At 40.9% G+C, this 20,696-nt stretch overlaps 1 protein-coding gene across 8 annotated transcripts in view; it reads right to left on the reverse strand.

Annotated features, from left to right (window-relative positions):
* Positions 1 to 20,423, reverse strand: part of LOC119704404 (SPHK1 interactor, AKAP domain containing) — a 63,285-nt gene extending 42,862 nt beyond the window's left edge. Inside the window, exons 1-3 of one of the 8 annotated variants that reach the window (XM_038145613.1) lie at positions 20,170 to 20,422; positions 7,843 to 7,959; positions 1,741 to 1,843 (exon numbers count right to left, since the gene is read on the reverse strand). In XM_038145613.1, coding sequence (XP_038001541.1) covers positions 1,741 to 1,824 — 84 coding nt within the window. In that variant the 5' untranslated portion in view covers positions 1,825 to 1,843; positions 7,843 to 7,959; positions 20,170 to 20,422. Of the gene's footprint in view, positions 1 to 1,740; positions 1,844 to 7,842; positions 11,801 to 19,392; positions 19,800 to 19,862; positions 19,995 to 20,169 lie in introns of those variants that run through there. The other 7 variants (XM_038145615.1, XM_038145614.1, XM_038145618.1 and 4 more) reach the window with 7 other exon arrangements.
* Between the last annotated feature and the right edge of the window lie 273 nt (positions 20,424 to 20,696).

Genomic DNA, 20,696 nt, shown 5'->3' on the forward strand with positions numbered 1-20,696 from the left:
CAGGCTACATCTCATATGGTTTCTGACAGGAGCCATTCATGCCAAATGTAACTACTCGAACCTGCAAGTCAACTGTTTAAACTGTTCCCTTGCAGCAGGAGCCCACAGCATTTCACTCCACCACCAATTACACATCCAACTCCAAAATCACCTAACACAGGCTGAGAGAGAACTCTTCATCCTTTTTCAAACACACACATACACACACAAGGTAAACTTTCTCTGACAATAGTGTAAAGAAGCCAAAAGCATCCTGCTGTTTGTCAGAAGTATTGTCAGAAGTGAATAGCTTCTTTTAGTGAACTGACAGTCATAAAATTGACTTGTTTTACAATGAACAGCTCAAATGTATGGGATTGGACAGGTGAAGCACCTCTCAACCATGTGAGACCAGGCTACCCTTTCAAAGAGAGTGATACTTATGAAGGTAACCAAGCAGGAGCCCTTTTTGTAAAGGCAGTGGTGGCACTTAGTGTTGTGCCACTGTCCTTCACTCTTATGTAAAGTAAACAACCCTGAGATTGAAATTGAAAATTGAAAATTTAAGATTTTTCCCACACAGTAGATTTTCTGTCTATATGAGGATTCCAGTTACAGTCAGCAGTATTTTTAAAAACTGTTATTTTGCAAATGAACCCTTTGATCAAATGAAAAATTGACATTTTATCTTTAGCCATGTTGGGGTGGGGAAGAAAAGCCCAGTCCCAGCATATACATCTGTCTTATCGAGTTCTCTTTTTATATCAATGATATTATATTTAACAAATTTTCTGTGTGTGGTTTTCAGTATAAGGAAATATCTTTAGCATCTACATGTTTTATCCTTCACTGTTCTTACAGAAAACAAACAAACAAAAACCTCCAAGCCCAAAATGAAAACATTATTAAAAGAGAGAATTATGAGAAGACTGAATGAACTGTGAAAGTTTAAAATTAATGCTATCTTTCCGGCTCTAGAATTATGCCTGTGGGAGACAGTAGAGCTCTGAGGTTTATTGCAGAGTGAGAGGTGAAAGACAACTTGTCCTCCTCAATAGTCTCTGGTAGTGCCTCCTTCCCTCAGACTGTACTGCCATAACAAGCTCCTAGGAAGGAGGAATCAAAGGTCTTCACCTTTTATTATCAGTTGTACTGAAATTAGCTACATGCATAAAATGACATTCGACCCCTCCTAATGACATACATACACACACAGGTGTCACTTCCCCCCCGCACATACTCTGAATTAATAATAACATAGAAACCTGGTTTTAGGAAACAATAACAGCAGTCTATAGCACCTCTTGTTGTAGAAACCATTCCAATCAAAGTTTTTTTCATGAAGGACCCTGCACTGCATTGACCTGAGGAAGCAAAGCTCTGTCTGTGTCCCAGAAACTTGTCATTTATTGAAGAGCAACCCTGAAGATATTCATGCTATGCATGGCTTTTATTTCATATAATGAAATGTCAGATAATGAGGTAAATTAGAAATTTTCAATGGGATACCTCCCATATATGTATAATGTATACATTCAATGGGATACCTCCCATATATGTATAATGTATTTTGGGACCAGACAAGCACAGACCAGGCAGACAAAACCTGCAAGATACAATAACAGAACCACTAAGTTGCTTTTCTGTATCAAACCTTTTCTAAGTATCACTTAAATTTTGTATTCCTCACTAAAGCTGAAAGCTAAAAAGCAAAGCTATATATATACCGGACTTTGAATATAACATAAACTTAAAAGTTACCTTCTTACATGCTGTGACAGAGCTTCCCAAACTGGTTGCAGAACTGTCTGTGCTGCTGCCTTGGCGCTCTGGGACTTCATGCATCAGTGGAGATTCAAAGTTGCTGAAGAACAAAAAAGAAACAAGCCCCCAAAAACCTTTCCAGTGACTCAGGCACATAAAAAACTCAAGTAATACCAAAACACAGGTCAGTAAAGAGATGTAACTTAGCATACCAGATGCTGTCTGTACTCTCCTAGATGATATTACTAGTCTGTTTATTACTAATTTTCCCTTTTTGGAAGACTATCCTGAGCTACACACTTTGGATATAAAATAGCAGACCGATGTCTTTTGAAGACTAGAGGAAAGCATAAACTGCCTACAACCAGATGTGTCTGTCTTGAATACCACTGTAAAAAGTGGTACTAGCTTGTTTTCTATAAGCAGGCAGCTTGGAGCAGCAAATGAAATACTTGCTGCAATAATTCTGCTTGGTAAACAACAGAAATACTTGCTGCATTTTTACCTGCCAGGATGGAAGAAATGGGGTAGTGATTACAAAGTAAAAAACACAACAGGAGAGGCAGTATTCTGTAATCCAGATGGAACAGCTCAGTACACTGTAGGTTTGGGGCTAAGCGAAGTCATGCACGTATTCTGTTTTGTGATTCAGTGGTACACAACAAACATGTTTACTTTGGAACTGTGCAGATGTGAAGTACAAAACCATAAAACCAAGTTCCCCCGGCCAAATTATTTGCATACACAGCAAGAACCAACCCTCATACTTTTCTTTTGGAATAGTTCAGGCCAGTCTTCAAAGATCTTCCATCGTTTAATAATCACATTGGTCCAAGATTAATGAAGCTTTTCCTTCTGGTCATGACATGATCACAGTTAAAGGCCACATGTGCTAAAGTACTACTTATACAGGAACATACTAGGGCAAAGTATCCTACATGATCATGTTCTGCTTCCCAGTCTGGGTCTTTGGAGTGCTTAGGACTAGCCATGAATATATGCATTCTCACTGGTAAGAAACTTTGTCAATGAGAATTCTGCTGACGTGTGTGGTGCTATCCCATAATAATTTAAAAAATTATCCAGATGTTCTGGAATCAGAAGAGTGAATAAAAAATGTAAAACTAATTTAGGACTTGTTAATTGCTAGCTGGGGGGGAAGTTTCATGAATCACGTGGGAGGACTGAATATAGATGCACAAGAGAGACCAGAGGGTTAATTGACTTCACTTGGAAAGTGTGTTACCACTTCATACTCTGGAAAATACCAGCATCATTTGTATTTAGAAGGAAGACTTTTGCCTGTTTACAAAACTCTGCTTCATTGTTCAGATTATATAGATACACAGTAATATTTCTGGGGAGTAATTTCTCTGGTATTTGACGGAGCAAAATAGCATTTTATAGCCCTTAAACTGAGTTCTTTAACAGAATGAGGGAAATTAAACACATGCAGTCAATTCTGGCTTTCTATCTCCATCTAAAGTAGGAACCTCATATTCAGAGGGTCAAATCTTATATAAGTTAAGCATCCTCCTTGATAAGTCCACATTGAGATGCAGTCTTTGGACGAGGTGAAACTCACCACTCCCAGCAGAAGCTGTGCACCGCTTCTTTTCATAAGATGCATCACCTCTGCAATCTAACAGAAAATTACAGATCACGGCTGACCTCCAGGTTGAACTACAAGGCCTGTTGTACTCTTTTCTCCTGCTCTTCACTGAGAGGAAGGCTGAGGGGCCCTGCCACAGGGAGCTGATGGGCTGTTCATGACTATTTGCTCTCAGTTCCACTGTGTGCAGGGAATTGAACTTCAGTGCCTGAAATGTTGTGGAGTCTAACAGTAACAAAGATAACAATTTGACAACTACCTGAAGGCCTTCTTTGGAACTTTGGAACTAATTAAACAGTACAAATAGAATATCACATTAAATCATAGTTGAAAAATGTAGTTGAAGAGTTACATTCTGGAGTTTACACAAATCTGTGCTATCTCTAGACAGTATTCCAGCAAGGGGTAGCACATGACACGTCCCATACAAAGTAAAGCTCTCCTCCAAGTCATGCGGAAAGTGAAATGATGTGTAAAAGCTTCTTAATCCTTTAAAATCTGTGTTCTTTTCAAAATAAGCCCACTTTTCATTTGTAAATATAGAAAACCCTGTTAAAAGCACATGATGATTGAAAGAAATGTAAAATGCCCTTAAATATTTTAAATGAGACTAGGCTCACACTCATACTGAAGTTCAGACAGGAAACCCAACTGCCTTTGGTGTTCCCAAAATCTGGTAAACCTAAATCCTCTTGTCTCCTATCCCAATCCTCAGAGTTATATTTCACATCCAGCTGATAATTTGGAGCACAGGAAAAAACAGCAACTGTGTTTCACAGGACAAGGGACAATGCATTTACAAGTATCCTTAACACTTTCAGAGCTTCTTTTTTAGGTTCACATCTCTTGTTCTGCAACTGCTGAGCAGAACCCCTGTTCTCAGGCTGCACTGCAGTTCAACTCCTGAATTGTGCCAGGGGCAGGAACTCTGGGCTCCCACCACTTGCTAACAGCTCCAACCAGTCAGGGTTCAGTCATAGAAACGCAGAAAATTTTTAACAAAGAAGTGTCAAAATAGGAGAGCTACATTCAGTTTTAGACTCCACAGCCTTTTCCTTACTGAGTTTATGGCTACACAATTTCTAGAAGCACAGGGAAACCCCGCTAGCCACTCTTGCTGGTCAGTCAGGTACATGACCAGGTGTGACACAAAGGATTTGCAGCAATGTATGCCAGCTGAGGGGAAAACAAGCACCCAGCTGTGCTTCTGCAGGCTGGGCATTCAGCACCACAGAAGTGAGGCTTCTGTAACTCAGGAAGTGCAGTGTGTGAGGTCCTGCACAGATACTTTCAGGGGCATGGGTCTTTCTTCCAACACCGAACATGGATTTGGCTTTTCAACATCTCTTTTTCAATTATCTCAACTCTCAGCTAGGGCAAAGTTTCCTTTTCTCTTTATCCCATAGGTACCCTTTCTAAGCTTTCATTTTCAACAGGTGTTTTCTCAAGAGACCCTCCTCAGGCCATACAGCTCTGCCACCCTCGCTCTGTAGCAAAGGCAGTAATATAAACCTATTTTTCACCAACTCTCCAGGGAAAAGCTATTCTGGCTTTGGGAAGCTTTTGCTCTCATTAGTTCCTCAATAGCAGGAAGCAGAATGAAACTCTTGCAGAGATGTAGCCAGCTCACCATCAAATGATAGCTCTGCATTCACACACTATGCTCCTTACTTCACATTAAGAGCTTACACCAAGTGCTGGACTTTCAAGATATCTGGCACAGATTGGAGCCTTTTCACTACAAGATAAAGAAAGCTGATAGAGTTTTTAGGTCTCAGATCTCAAGTTTTCTTAGCTCTCTTGTTTAGTATGTGATGGAGAATGCTGATCTGTGTTAGATGTGCTCATCTGACTTGCAGGTACCACAAAAAGCCACAGGCATAGCAATCAATCTCTGTTAAGGAATGGCTCATTTTGAGAGTTTTCTTTTGGTGTGAAAGATCCTAACCTATAATTCAGCTCTTGAAACTGAAGTTGGGAACCTGGACCTAAGACTTGGTGTTAAGTGCATAATTTTCACTTTGGTGTTTACATTAACAGAGAAGACTCCACACTCATTTGCCACCAGTGCTGTCTTACTGATTCATGAATTGTAACTGATAACTTTTTTCCCCACAAGCTATATGCACTCACAAAGAACACAAACAAATTTCCTGGAAATTATAGGACTGTAGTAAATGGCTATGAGGTTTATATCACTGACTGTGATAATAACACATGGTGTACTACTGTCCAAAATGCAAATGAATTGCTTCATCTTTCCTACGTTAAATAATTCAAAAATACTGACCTCGATGACTCAAGACTTAATCAAAAAATCCACAGCTGCTCCTAAAAATAATTATCTCCTTTGCAGATGTGGCAGATGGTGCTACATCAACTAAGATGAGGTAATTTAAAGAATTCCCCAGGTTATCACTAAAGAAAATTAATCTTGTGAAACAGTATCAGAAACTTCAATTTCCTACCATCTTGAACAAGCATAAACAGTTTCCCAAAACTTGCTGTTCAATAATCATTCCTAAGGAGCAATCTCAATAAATAGTAAGTGACTATTACATATATATTTTTTTGAATCAATCATATTACAGCCTGCTGCTTTTCCCCTTTTATTATGACTCCTAATCTTGGCATTTTGAACATAGAGAACATACTGATCCATGAAAAAAATAATCTTGAAGGAAGCAAACTGAATGAACACAGGGAGGTTTCTCAGTGCAATTAATGCCAAGCTGTAGTGAGATACATTTCTGTTGTTCTGCTATCTGTAGTGAACATCTTGAACAACAAAAAAGGGATGAATCTCATTTTGAAATAGAAATATGAGAGAAGTGAAAGCAGAGCAAAATACCTTAGCATCCTCTTACTTCTACCCTCCCAAATAAATCCAAAAGCTACTAAGCAACTGAGGAAGGCAGCCAGCTTAATCCAGACCCTAAGCAAGAAGCAGTTTTGAAAGGCATGCAGTTTTCAAACAGCATCTCTTAACTTCAAAGCCTTTTGAAGTGGACAGACTAGTCATACTCTTTCCTGATTCTACCTTTCAAATTTTACAGTTTTAAAATTTACCTTTGCAAGTAAACAGGTCAGCAAAGTCACTAGGAGCAAAATCCTCAGATGTAACAGTGTCAAAGTTACTATTCTAATCTATATAAATCGTTTTTATTCAGTCTGGACAATGTGTATACTTCAATCAGAGCACAGATGGTTAGTCAAACAGATACTCTATAAATACCTCAAACAAATGTCTTTCTGATTTTGTTATGGATTTGGAACTCAAGAACAGAATATAATCACTGGCAATATCAGGATCATACCTTGTAAGGTATTAATATACTTTTTTCAGTCTCCCATGGCTGCTATTGGCTTCATGGGAAACAAAAATACTGAATACTTCCCTTCACTGTCTGTGCACTCTAACAGGTACAGGATTGGGTTTTACAGAGCAGCACTCAAAAAACACTAGAAGTTTAAATGCTTTATATTCTGCTTTCTCATTTCATAGTGTCTACTGGGTACTCTTGATTTACATTTCATTTCTATTAGTGATACAGCTGCCAAAAGACCAGATCTTTAGCTAGATGCTGATGAAAAACAGATGCAGAAAAAAGATAATCCATGCTGGGGTACACTTCCCAATGCCCAAAGAGCCCTGAATGACCTCCAAATTAAACCAGTAAACAAATCTATAAGTCTCTGCAAGCAGTAGCAATCATCAGTCTTCTTTCAAATCATGTTTTTAAAATATTAGAAAAGAACAGACAATAGTTTTACTGAAGAACAAATGTAAAAAAACGAACTACATTTTTTATGATCTACTTAGAAATATTCCTTCCTTCCTGAGTTTACTGATTGAATTACTAAGGCTAAAATAACAAGGCTTTATGTACAAGTCTGACAAACTCCTCCACATTCAATAGCTATGGCAGGATATATTTAGTTCAGAGAGCTGACAATCAAATCAAATAGTTGGCACTCAGGAGCTGAACAACAGATGATTGGGCTGGTGGCTTTTGATGGTCAGTAATTTACTGACAGAGAGTCAGCCCAATATAAAACTGGCTTTTGCACACAGCTGACAGGCATCCTGCCTTTTCCCCACCTACCCCTGGATTTGACATGGCTGTAAGCCAATTTTAGACAGACCTTTGTTGGTAGAATGGCTACTTAATAAGGAAAACTTCCAGAAAGAAGTTCTGGAAGTTTTCCTTATTATTTCCTTATTTCCAGCCTTGGACCTCAGTTAGAGGAAACTACAGGAAAGAACAGGAGGAACTGTGAGGCCTCTTCTGCTGGGAAATGCCCACAAGAACTCACAGGTTACAGGAACTTCTGCTGAGTTCCTGAGGTGGAGGGTGTTTTAGAAGGTACAAAAAGATGACTTGGATCAACAGCTAGGGACCAGCAAGGTCTGCTGAAGAAGAATGACTGACTTGGAGAAGATTAAGGACAGACCCTTAAATGCAGGGAAGTCTAAAGGACTTTACCTTATGGAGATGGACTGAAAGACAACTCAGACTGCTTTTCTGCCCCAAAAGCAAGGAGTTTGTACTCAGGTCTGGAGTGCCAGCCAGTGGGAAACTAAGGCTCTGCTGAGGGTTTGACTGCAGGAAAGATAAGAAATCTTGTTAAAGGAAGGATTCTTTGAGCAATTTGTCTGTATACACATAACTTAAGTGAGCAGTGCTGATTGGGAAGATGATTTTAGAGAGATACAGGCATAGGTATCACTATGAAACATCAGAACAAGGCAGTTTCATTTCCTCTACAGCAAAGCAATAGAATTGCTGCTATTTAAGCCTACTAAGTCAGCAAAACTAATATAAAATGTGAAATATTCTCAAAAAGATATCCCACCAAAAAAATCTCTTATTCACTTAGCATATGTAGGTGTACTGTACAACATTACTGGTCCTTGTGCTGTGGAAAGGAGGAAATAACTGTTTTTCCATTCTAGCAAAAAATGTTTATGACTGTATATTTATCAAGAAATTTATATTTCTGCATTTTTGAGGGCAATGCCTATTCTTAATATAGGATGTGTTAGTGCAGCATAATGTAATAGTTCAAATGTATGATGTTATCTGATCCTCCTTTAAAATGAATGGAAAAAAACATTGTGACACAGCTGGAAACTGGTGAAATTTGGTCCAATTTAAATACATAACAAACGTGCAAGCAGCTCCCAGAGATTTCAACTAGAAATAGAAATTCTCAGCACTTTTCAGGATGAAATCAAAGACATTGAAAATTAGGCTGTCATGCCATAAACCACTGGGTAATTTTTCACAGCCTGTTTTATATGTTTCTTGTATCTAACAAACAACTTGCGTTCCCTGGCTGCTCCTCTCATCCTTTTGCTGTGCACAAACTGCCAGCTGGGTGTCTCAGGACAAGCAGTGCAACTCAACACAGGAAGACACCAGTGTTTTTATGTGGAGGATGTAAATCTCGCCTTAACTCATTCATTAAGTATTTTGGGCATCCTATTTATATTATATAGCCAAACATCACAGACAAGCTTCTCACCCAGCTTTTGTCATCAGCAAATGTGATTCTCATTTGGAGCATCAGAGCAACAACAGTAAAATACTGGCAAAACAAGCCTCAAAGCACAGCACATGCAAACAAGTATTTCACTATCTGACAATTTTTTTTAAAGGCCATCCTCTAAAGATCTCAAATTTAATTTATAAAAGCTTTTCAGCGGTTATATTCAAGACAGATATTGAATATTTCTGAAGGGAAGAGTAATGTGATGAAGATGTTCATAACTTAGAAGTAAACGCATGTGTCACGATTTTATTTGAATGGAAAATGTGGGAGCTAATCAAAACTTGCTAGCTGTTCGTGTGTTTTCCTTCTTAGATTGATTACAAATCAAATAGACTGTACAAGCATAATTGAAATGTGGTAGGTAGTCAGGATTATGTGCGTGATCAGAAGGTGAACATCACTTTCATCTTTTGAATGGCATTTTCCTAATATTCAGCAGACTTTCTGAAATTTTTTGTACCACCTCTCCACAGAAATAATAAATCTGGCTTTGGAATTATGAGATTAAGGAAGGGGTCCTGTCTGTACCTAAGTACAGATATTTAAGATAGGAGCCTGGGAATTTCCCACAGCTGCAGCATCCCTTTCAGCAACTTTTAAAAACATACAGGGCAAAATTGTTAGTGAAAATGGACTACTGATACTGGAAAACCAGATTTTTCAACACAGAATTTGGATTATGGAACAGCCTGGGGCCTTGGAAACAAAAAAGTAGGCATATGACAAGCCAAGTGGTTTATAGCATCATGATGTACAGTGTTCTTTATTCCAAAGCATGAGAACTGACTTCAGTGCAGTGAAGATGCACCTGTCTACATCACAGAAGATAGTATCTCTGAATACTATAGGAAATTATAACAAAATATTTATTCCAAATGCCTGAAAACTCCCCAGCCACCAGTAAGCCACAGAACTGATCAGTAAAGCATGAAAACTTCTTTTTCTTTTCCTTTTTATCCCCGTTTTTTTTGGGGGGGAGGTGGGGGAGAGAAGCATTTCTGTGCTCTAAGTCAATCAGAGCAGAGGGAGAAAAACCTGACGAGGTGATCAGGGATTCCTATTATCAGGAATCTGTAAGGCATGCACTAGTTGAGCCAGTGTCACACACAGGGACAGTGACACTGCAGAGTGATCCTGCCCACCAGCAAATCAATAACCAGGTCAGCCTGCGTGGATGTTCTCAGGGTGAAGGAGGGAGTGCTTCAAGTGAAACAGGCAGATGAGCCTCACCTCAACACAATGGTGGCTTGCAGGTATTTTGCACCCTCAACACAACGGTGGCTTTGGAAGCCACCAAAGACATTCTGACCTCCTGTCTGGCAGAACAGATTTAAGCAGGTGTTCTGAACCCAAATGCTTGAATTCATCCCTTCTACTCAGCCACAAGAGAACCAAGATTTTGCTGCCGTGAGCAAGGCCAGGAGATCTGGTTGATACTCTTCTAAGGAGACTTTGCTCTTTTTCTTCTGTTCTCAGTAATTACACTTTAGTAATTACACTGCCCAATTGTAACATCATTTCTACAGCTGTAAAATGAAGGCAATTTGTAGCCTATTATAATCAGTTCCTTTGGTCAGGCACCTATACCAACATATCTATGCATTAAAAATAAAACTGGTCAAAATGACACTTTATAGTTGAGATATTGGTCCCTACTAAACTCAATTTGATTATGGGAACTATTTTACCTTAACGGTATCTAAAGGTATCTTTATATCTTCAAAAGTACCTATCCAGCAAATGTATTATTTCTAGTGAACGTATATATTTCTTCAACTTCACTACATTTCCCAGCCCTTCCAATTTGCAAGAAAGCCAAGTTGGTTTAGATTCCTGCTAAACCTTCCAAAACATTGTCTAGGATTATAATAGAGTTCAGAAAGCAATATGTTTTTACCTTGACTAATGATACTAGAAAAGCAAAACAATAGTCTAAAAAGAAGTGTTTTCATCTGAAATATTAACAGAAATTTCCTATTCTGCTTAATCCAGTATTGTTTCTATGACCACCTGCAGTAACATTTGTAAACTATCTAGTTAAAATGCCAGGGTACATTCTGCTTATTTTAATGCCAAAGAATACATTTTTGTCGTGGCTTATTCGCAACAGATCTTATTTTAACACATTTTACATGCCTGAAATATTCTTGAACAATTGATTGCTACTAATATCCCAAAGAAACAAAAATATTACCAATTTTGATGCTATGTGAATATGTCAATGAGTAGCCTGTGATTAGAGAGAAAAAAAATCTCGAAAATTATCAGCTTAAAGTATGTTTTTTTTAAAAAGGATGATAACATTATAAGAGATGTGATCAAAATCAAGCTGCCTCTAATCAGCTTGGCTTTTAATATGATAAAACATGCTTTTGTGTCATTTTGTCAAGATATTGCAAACATTATATTTGGTTTAACTTGCTTCAATTAGTGAAACTTTTTTTGTCCATGGACTGTAATGTGATTAACAGGATTGAGTGCTAGGTGAAGGCAACATTTACAACTTTTTCCTCACTTATACCAGCTTAAAAAAAGCATGAGATTTCAGTCCAAGAAAACCTGAGCCTTTTTGGCAATATGAGTGCTTATTTCTACTCTCTAAAATCTACAGCTTTTCGTACTCTATCATGAACATGGGACATTATCTCTCTGAGAGTCTACCAGTGAATCAGGTCAATGTGTTACTAACTTAATTCCTTGGTAGCATGATGTAGATAAACTGCCACTGCTTTGCAATGAACTTCAGATTAATTATGAAACTCTTGTGAAACCTGGTCTTGACATGGTTAACTTGTTCCCACTGGGATGCACAAGGTCCAGCAGGACCTTCTGCACCACGGACTGAGCTCAGGTTAAGCTCTCAGACAACTTGATCACTGCCTGCAGCGTGATTCTGACAAAGTCTAGGAGTATTCCTAGACTTACAACTAATGAAAAAAAAATAAACTAGACTCCTATTAACTTCATTAAGAGTGGAGGTTGCCTTGTTTCATGCCTTTGGGAGAGTTTGAATTTTACTCTGATCAACACTAAGACCTTTCAATTCAAAGGAACAAAAAAAGAAGTATGTACTTAAATCCAGGTTTCACCAAACTCCTTCCTATTGCTTCATTAGTGGGAGTCACTGTAACAATTGCAGCTACAGAAAGACACAGGTAACACAGAGGTCTGGTTGTGTGTATGCAAAAGCAATTAATGCTAAGTAAATCCAGTCCCACAGCCTCTTTGTTTGTTTCATTATTGGACTTGGACTAGTATTTGTATTTATACTACTTGTTTATGGTCTGTTGCTATTTTTTCAGTTTGCAATTATTTTTCTTATACGTGATGCCTTAAAAGCCTTGCCTTCTGAATCAGAAAATCACCTGTTGCACTCAACAAATACGTACTTAACTATGAAATAATTTTTCTTGTATGACATAAAAATCTGCTACTGCTGCTAGTACCAAAAGCCACCTCTCTGCTATAGTCATGTACGCTGTTCCATAATGCACAGATTTCCAAAATCTCAGAAGTATGGCTATATTTGTAAGAGTACCAAATCTCTGTGTTTGGTAGCTATACTAACACTTAAATTACATCATGCAAACACTGACACAGGTCACATATGCTACCTTTGGGAATGTGGATAAAGTGACCATTGGATTTCATTGAATTTATGGCATGTATTATGTTTAGGATTGAAGGTCTTAGCAGATACAATGTGATCTATAACTAAGCTCCCTAAGGGCTGTGCTATTACTTCTGTATTTTTAAATATTCAAGAAGCATTTTGTTTTATTCCAGTTGAGGGGAAGGCCGATTCCAGATTTTATGTGAGGATAACAGGTTTTCATTTCAACACCATAGCATGCAAATCTTTTCCTTTTAAAAATAAATGACCTGTTCATTTTTATTAGATGTCTACAATGGTAATACACATTTTTCACTGAGAAGGAGGACATTGCCCTGACAACATAGAAGAGGAACAATCTATAAGTATGTTGTTGAAACATTACCCTGCTGATTTGATTTCTTCTCTTTTCAAATTGAAATAGCACAGATGGTTATAAATGCATCTAAGGGGAAAAAGATTGGGACCCGATTTAAACACAGCTCTGAAAACTAAGAGTTGTTTCTTTCTCCCTTTAATATCCTGAAGAGCCACTGCATGTAATGAAGAGCTCCACGCTGATGGAATGCCTGTATATAAAATTTTGATAACTATGCAATCTCACAGAGACTACATGAGGACCACACATATTTTTCACTGCTAAAAGAAAATGCAAGTAAGTCCTATGAAATTCTGTGCATCTTTCTGTTTAGGAAGTTTTAACTACACCACAACAATGTATTTGGCTCAAAGAATTTCAGTTTCCCAGCAATTCATGTAGTAGATCAAAATTTTTCCAGAAAACAAAAAAAGCTCCCATAATACTTGGAAGATAAGTTATTGCAAGTGCATGAAGGGTAAGTTTCAGTCTTAGGGTCATACAGGACTTGCTGACCAGTTCTGAATTGCACTAGCAGTGAAATATGTACTCCAGCATCAAGTTCTGTTGGCAGTTTTAGAAAAGAAGTTTTTCTTTCAGTGATAAATTAAATTTAATCAAGACTTACAAATGACACTTTCTTACATAGCAGCCAAGAATAATTAGGTGTAAAAGAAATTGTGATGCCTCAACCAAGAGGAAACATAACTTTGATAACTACCTCTTGTGTGTCATGGGCACTTGCAGTAGCCAGATATTCAATAATAACCAGGCAAGTCTTGAAGTGAAGAAAATTACTGAGGGAAACTAAAGAGATTAATGACAACAATCCAAAGGTTGACAGGACTGAAAAAAGAAGTTTTAAAATTCATTCTGGGCAGCAAATAAATCTCAGATATTGTAGTATTAATCTTCACATGCTAACTTTGTAGTTCTGGTTAAAAGACAACCAGAAATATGCAGTATGGTTTTTTCTCAATTTCAGTGAAGCAGGAGGAAGGGAAGCTGTACTGCATATGCAGTCTGAAGCACTATCAAATCTACTGATAAGCAAAGAGGTGGTTAAAAAATTGGGAAACAACAGCCATCAATTTCTGACACTGAGATAGTGAGAGATGTGAAGTTTTTCAAAGTGCCTCTTCCCCGTGAGTGCCAGGCAGGCTTCCCCTTTCTGCTTCTTCCCAGAGAGCACAGGCAGAGCCTGTTCAACACACCAGAAGAGAAGCTGCTGCTGCATTTTATCCAGTGAGTTGGTAATTAAAGCTATTGTTTTGATGTAGAAGTTTAATTAATTTTCCTTCTCAGAAAAAAACTACAGCTGCCTGCCGCACTTCTGAGTTAATGCTCAAAACTACACGGCTGTTAGTGCTTGCATTCCTGGTCCTTCATATTGAAGCTGCTTCTCCACTGAAAGAAGCCAATACTGTGTGTGAGAGCAGCTGCAGTGAGTGTAACACAGAGCAGTGAGCCTGGAGGGACCACTGCTGGGCCCCTGGCAGCCCAGGCTGTATCCTCAGAGGAGGGAGCTCTCCAGCCTCCCTCTCAGCCTGCACCTCTAGCACACCTCACTGCTGTCTGCATATGCCACCTCTGGCTGTTCAGGCACCAATCACGGCTTTAATACATGTTCTTCAGAGGGTGTTCTTAACTGTAGGGAAGGATAGCTGCATGAGGAGTGGCTGGGGTTCATCAGCCACAGTGCAGATAAAGGTTGCCATGAGTCTATGCCTCCCTCCCCCCGTGCCTTCCCAGGTAGTAGCTGAACCAACCCCTTGTAACAAGAAGGAGTAAAGTGATTAATGTAGGGCTGAGGAAGGAGATGACAAGACCCTGATGAATTAGTGAGTGTGCCTACAAAGATTACTGTGAGGAGGTCATAACCTAAATCATATACAAAATGAGCAGCATAGCAACAGATTCTTATTATTCCAAATTATTGCTGATAGTTGTTAGTACTCCTCAAGTGTGTGTGGAGAAGGAGAGGACTGACTGAAGGAGGAGAAGGGTTGGTGTGCATAGGCAGACTGTGAACAGAGAGACTGACACTACTACAACTACCGCAGCCACAAAGGGGAGAAGGGATGCAGGGGATTAGAGCTGGAGCTGGAAGAGGAGATTAATGGATATTTTCAGGAAAACAGTGAGAAATTCATGTGGGAGGCTAGGGTAGGCAGGATTAGAGAATTCAAACCAGATGGGATTGGTTAAATAAGGAAGAAATGGAGATGCCAAACCTGGACATAAGCAGCGTGGTTTGGTCACTGTAGCGTGCAAGTGGGTTAGTGAAACAAAGCACAGAAATTCTATAGTTAACTTCTTTACTACTTCTACAAGTCTCCCTCCTCCCTTCACCCACAGTCCCATTCCTCAAGGGATCAGATCCCTCATGCACAGACTTATGACCTTTGACAATGCAGGCTCCTTCTGGTTTTAGCTGATTTTTTTTCTCCCCTGACCTCACTGAAGGAAAGCATCTCTGAGAATTTTGTCTATGTTTAACAACACAGGTTAGCTAGGTTAGTGAAATGCTTAAAGTAATTGCCCATGAAAACAGGGCACAGCCTGTCATTTCAGGAATTCCCACCACTGAGACTGAAACTAACACTGGAAGAAGTTAGTGAATATTGAAACTTATCAGATAATTTTTCTGGCTGCTACACTCATAATATCTGGTACATTCATCTGCTAATTTGCAAATAAAAAGCATACCCAGCAAGTATTAAACTGATTCCTCTGGTTGGGCTGCAGTACTGGTTCTGCATGAGTGCAGAAAAATAAATTTCATCCTCATATGTGACGCCAGCTGCTGCTCTAATGCATGTAGTTTCCTGATAATGGGAGTTCTGACATTACTCACTTGTTCAGGGGATTTATTTGCTCTCTTTCATTTAAATAAGATTTGTAATACGTTCAGTTTTCCTTTACTCACAGAGGTAGAAAAATATGGAGAATAGACCTCTTAAGACATGGTTTCTGTGGTCAGTCCCACCCATTGCTCCTCTTCACTTGTATCATTTCACTCATCACTGGTAATTTTTCAGAAGAAATGTTTAGTGTTTATTTCTGTTTATGTGATGCTTTTCTGTTTATTTTTGTTGGCATTCTCTTTTCTTTAATGATTTATTCAAATGAATTGTTATCTGTAGCTTAGTCCCATGGCTGTTGTGGAGTCTGCCTGCAATCTTGTCTCCTTAAAGGATCAAAGTTTTATTTCACTCATTCCTAAAAGCATCTTAGTTCAAAGCCACCAAATCTGTTTTCTCTGTTATACAAGATCCAGGCTGCTTTGCTGGAGCACAAGAGCAGCTGTCAGCTCTGTCTGTGACAGTGTTCCAGTGTAAGTTCCAGTGGCACTGAGTGTGCGCCACATGCCTGCTGCCTGTAAGGAAGCTCTGATACAGCCACAGCTTTTGGATCTCTTCTCAGCTTTAAATAACTTACCTCTTTACATCTCTGGTCAGCTCTAACACGATCATTAAATGTAAACAGTGCTTGGCTTCCACCAGGATCCTGTAAAACCAGAAAGGCTGTTCCTAGCCATTCTTTGTGCACTATGTGCCACACCAGGTATTTCTGAGATGTACCAAAGATCGTTTTGTGTTGGTGATTCAACACTTTATTACATGCAGAGCAAGTTATGAGAAATAGAGAGAACTTGTCTATTCTTGGGCTTGTCTTTTCACTTTTTAAAACATAAAACCTGCTACTTCTCATCACTGTTGAATGTACAGGCATTTTAATTTTTTCCAAATTACTATTTAGTCTAATGTTGCTTCTAAGCTCCACTGCTGTTTCCAATTCTGAACTGAAGAACACTTCTAATTCCTCTATTTCTTTCTAGTATTTACACAAAAGGTGTGTTCAAAGCAGGTTCCAGTCCAAAAGACATGTTGGAAGACTTTCATTTGGCAGCCAATATTTCTTTCAGATACATAAAACTGCATATGTTTATAGGTTTGGTTTCATAAGCTTGAGGAGAAAAACTGCAGTTTTACTGAAGAGGGTGGTTGTATGTCCTCAAGCAGCAGCATCCCAGACAGTCACTAACACAGGGGCCAGAAACAAGGAAGTTCCTGCCTCATATGTAAAAAGCTCTTGCATTTTTCTTCCTGTCTCTCACCTGATGAGGCAAAGCACAAACTGGTATGTTTTTTTAATTTGGGGGTGTTTTTCCTCCACCATAAAAAAACCCACCAAACCAAAACCAGCCATCACAAACAAACAAAAAACCTAAAAAAATAAATCCTTATAGATCACATTTCCAGCTCCCCAACTGCAACATGCATCAAAAATGCTGCTTGAAGGGAGAGTGGCAGCTACCAGTTCTGTGCAGTTCTCTGCAGCTGCTCATCTGACCCCCAGGCTAAGTGTTCACTGCAAGAAGCTGCTGCTGGAAATGCTAAATTATCAGAAGCCTGAAGGCCATTCGCCTGCTCTGCTCTGCAGTGACTGCTGGCATCCCAACCCAGGGCTTATGGTTTTGCCTTCAGCTTTGGAAGGCAAAGGAAGGGAAGGTACTGAGCAGGAACTGATGTGCAGCCTGAGTTTTTGTTGAGCTCTGGGAGTGACAGTGATGTGTAACAGCCAGCAAGTGGGCAGAGCTGTGGCCTTGACCGAGGAAGGCATGTGCAGGTGACTGAGATAAGGTATAAACAGTGACAGAAACAGGTTAATGCCTGAAGTGATTCTGTAAGGAAAATGAAAAATACCCTTGATTTCTAACAGTTTGACAGAGAAAACCTTCTTTGGTGAGGTCAGGAAAGCTAACTCCTAAATGCTGACATTCAAAGTTTGTATTTCTCAACAGCTGCTGTAACTACATCTCAATTAAAAGTTGCCTCTGTATTGTATGGTGGACATAATGCAGGTGTATGATAACAAGTTATCTGCCCCATGGATTCCCAGATGTGCTTTTTGTTTTCCTCAGGATTTCCTGATGAAGACAGGAATGACCTGAATAAACTACTTGCTCTTCTGGTCACCCTTCCTAGAGCCCTGCGATCCTTACTCCCAGACAGAAAGCTTACAATTAAAGCTTCAGCAAGGAAAGGGTTATCTTGATTAACTAATAACAAGCAGCTGTCAACAGTGAGCCTCAGGAGATGAAAGAGAGAATGGTAGATCTTGGTGTAAGGAGGTTTGACCTGCTTAAGCTCTGGGAAGAGAATCGCTCTTCAGAAAGATAAAAGAGGTACCTTGCTCACATGAATAAGATTAGCCTTGGCCTTGCTACAGAAATAGGCAATTTTATCTGGGTTAATAGGCCTATAGCAGAGGTGAAGAGATGACCAGATGGCAGAGCTCTGGAATGGAGAGGACTGGTTTCCTCAGTTTCTAAACACAGTGATGAAAAGCTTAGCAACAATCGTGGAGTTGGAAGATCACTGTAGGCTTATGAGGAGGTAAATTTGTAACAATAAGAACAAGACCATAGGCAAGGAAAGCAGCAGCTTGTCCAATTCCTGATACCTTCAAGACTGCCTTGCTGGAATATCTGTTTATCTTGGGGTCAAGATTGCATTCCACCCAGTTTTTGTAGAGTGTGAAATACAAGCTGTTGTGTCAGATAACCTAAAAGTCTCTCTTGTCTTAAAGTCTGCATCCCTCTCTCTTTCAGACAGTGACTTCCCATAAAATACTAAAGTCACTATAATCTCTTTGTTACTCATAGTGTAAAAATGCATTAAAAATTACTTGCCATGCTCAATAACAAAAATTAAAAAGCTAAATAATTTTAATTTCACCCTGAAATGCCAAGGGAAAAATTGGCAAGGACTAATAGATCAGGACTTTCTAGATCAGGCAATTCAGATGGAAGTGCAAAAGCATTATTAAGGTTTGGCCAGTTAATGTTTATTGATATGAAACACTATTCAATCCAGTCTCTCTAAGGGGTTGCTTTAAAGCTTTTTATTTCCTACTAGTAAATAGAAGCAATTTCTCCTCAAAGTAATTATCACCCACTCAGGTGTCATTGTCCCTCCCTCCCCCAAGTAGATCCTCATGCGTGTTTAGGTAGTTACACATCGTTTCACCGTCTTACTTTTTAGGTCGTGCATTTTCCAAACTTTATTTCTATCGGCTTTTTACGACTCCTTTAGACATTGCACTGGGAGCAACTAAAGCAAAACGAATTGTAATAATTGACAGCGTACGCTTTTTATCTATGATACTCTTAAATGGTACAATTTCTATAATACTTCTGTCTGCCTGCTACTATCAAAATGCAATTTACTTGTGATTGTTGAAAATTATGCTTAACCACATCTTGCATCTCCGGTAGGCTCCTGCTATCCGTACATCCATTTCCGTCTTGCAGGAAGTTTTGCGCTAATCGGTTCTTCATGACCGCTATAAATGCGCTTTTGGTGGAGCCAGGGTAACAGAACTACAGTGATTTTTAGGTTTTTCTTTCATCGTGAAACAATCTGATTAACTAGGTAGCGGACACGCGTCGAACTGATTCAAGCACAACATCCTAGAGGTATCATTAAGCACTAATTAACTTACCGACTCTCTCGAGATGCTACGGCATGAAAACCAGCTGTTAGAGCGAATTTAGACGACAATGGCTATTTTTTCTTTCTATTGTAAGAAAAGCCCCCTAGTTCCTGCTTTAGGCGTAGGGGCAAAGCGGCGGCGGGTGACCGAGCGCCTCCGGGCAGGTGCGGCGCCTCGCCCGCCCTTCCGCAGCCGCACGCCAATTCCCGGAGCCCCTCCGCGCCCGGCGGCGGCTCCGCTCCGCCGCTCCCCCGCGGGCACCGCAGAACCCAAGCGCGGCTCTTCCGTGACCGTCCTCAGGCCGGGGACCCCCGCCCGCGCCGCGGAGAGCCCGTGCGGTGCTCGGCGGCGTGCGGGGCCCCGCGGGCGCCCGGCGCCGGTACTCACCCAGCGGCGGCGCGGCCCCGAGCGGCGCGGCCCCGAGCGGCGCGGCCCGGAGCGCGCAGGCGGCGGCGCGCGGGGAGGGGCGCGGGCCCTACCTGGGGGCGGCGGGCGGGGGGCGCCCGGCCATGGCGGCGGCGAAGGCGACAGGACCCTCCGCTCCGGCCGTGTCGGGGCAGCGACGGCGCGTCCCCGGCGCTGCGGCGCCTCCCGGCCCTGCCCTCCGCCTCACTCCTCCCCCGCCCGCCCCGCCGCCTCCCCCGGCCCTCCCTCGCGGCCGGGCCCCGCGGGGCCCTGCGCTCCCCGGGGCGTGCGGGCTGCGGCGGGGCCGAGCGCGGCACCGCGGGGAGCCCCGGCGAGCGCCGTCCCCCCGCCGGGCAGCGCCGTGCCCGGCGCTCCTCGCACCTGCGAACCGCTGCCTGGCAGCCGGAGCCCGGCCGGGACATGCGGGAGCGGCAGCCGGTCGGGAGCTGTCCGCTGGAGCGATGGAGGTGGCGGCTGCGGGAGTTCAGGACGGCTGCAGAAGTTGCTGGCGTTGTGCTCTGGCCGCAGTGTGGGAACGGGGACGTGACAGCGAGGTGCTCGTTGGCTCCCGAGAGGAGCGGGCGATCCTTGCCGAGTCCTCGTTACGAATGTCATGATGTTCCTGGAGCCCCAGCCCCGTAAACCATGTGATTTAAATGACGGGGATTTCTTTCTGGCTGTCTCAGATGTGACACTCAAGCATTTAGAGAAGGAGCCTAGAGTTAACTACAACTTACGTCTTGTTTTGAGCTCATTCAGACTATTTTATTTGGTTACTTTCAGCAAACTTTTCCTGGTTTGTTTGCTTTTTCTTTTCAGGAAAATACCGAGTGCGTTGAGGCTCGGCTCTGTATGTTTGCATAACCGTGTCAGAGAATCTGTGCAGTGCAAATGATTGGAATTGGTCC

Source organism: Motacilla alba, chromosome 9, assembly GCF_015832195.1.
Source record: "Motacilla alba alba isolate MOTALB_02 chromosome 9, Motacilla_alba_V1.0_pri, whole genome shotgun sequence".
Taxonomy (NCBI): Eukaryota; Metazoa; Chordata; class Aves; order Passeriformes; family Motacillidae; genus Motacilla; species Motacilla alba.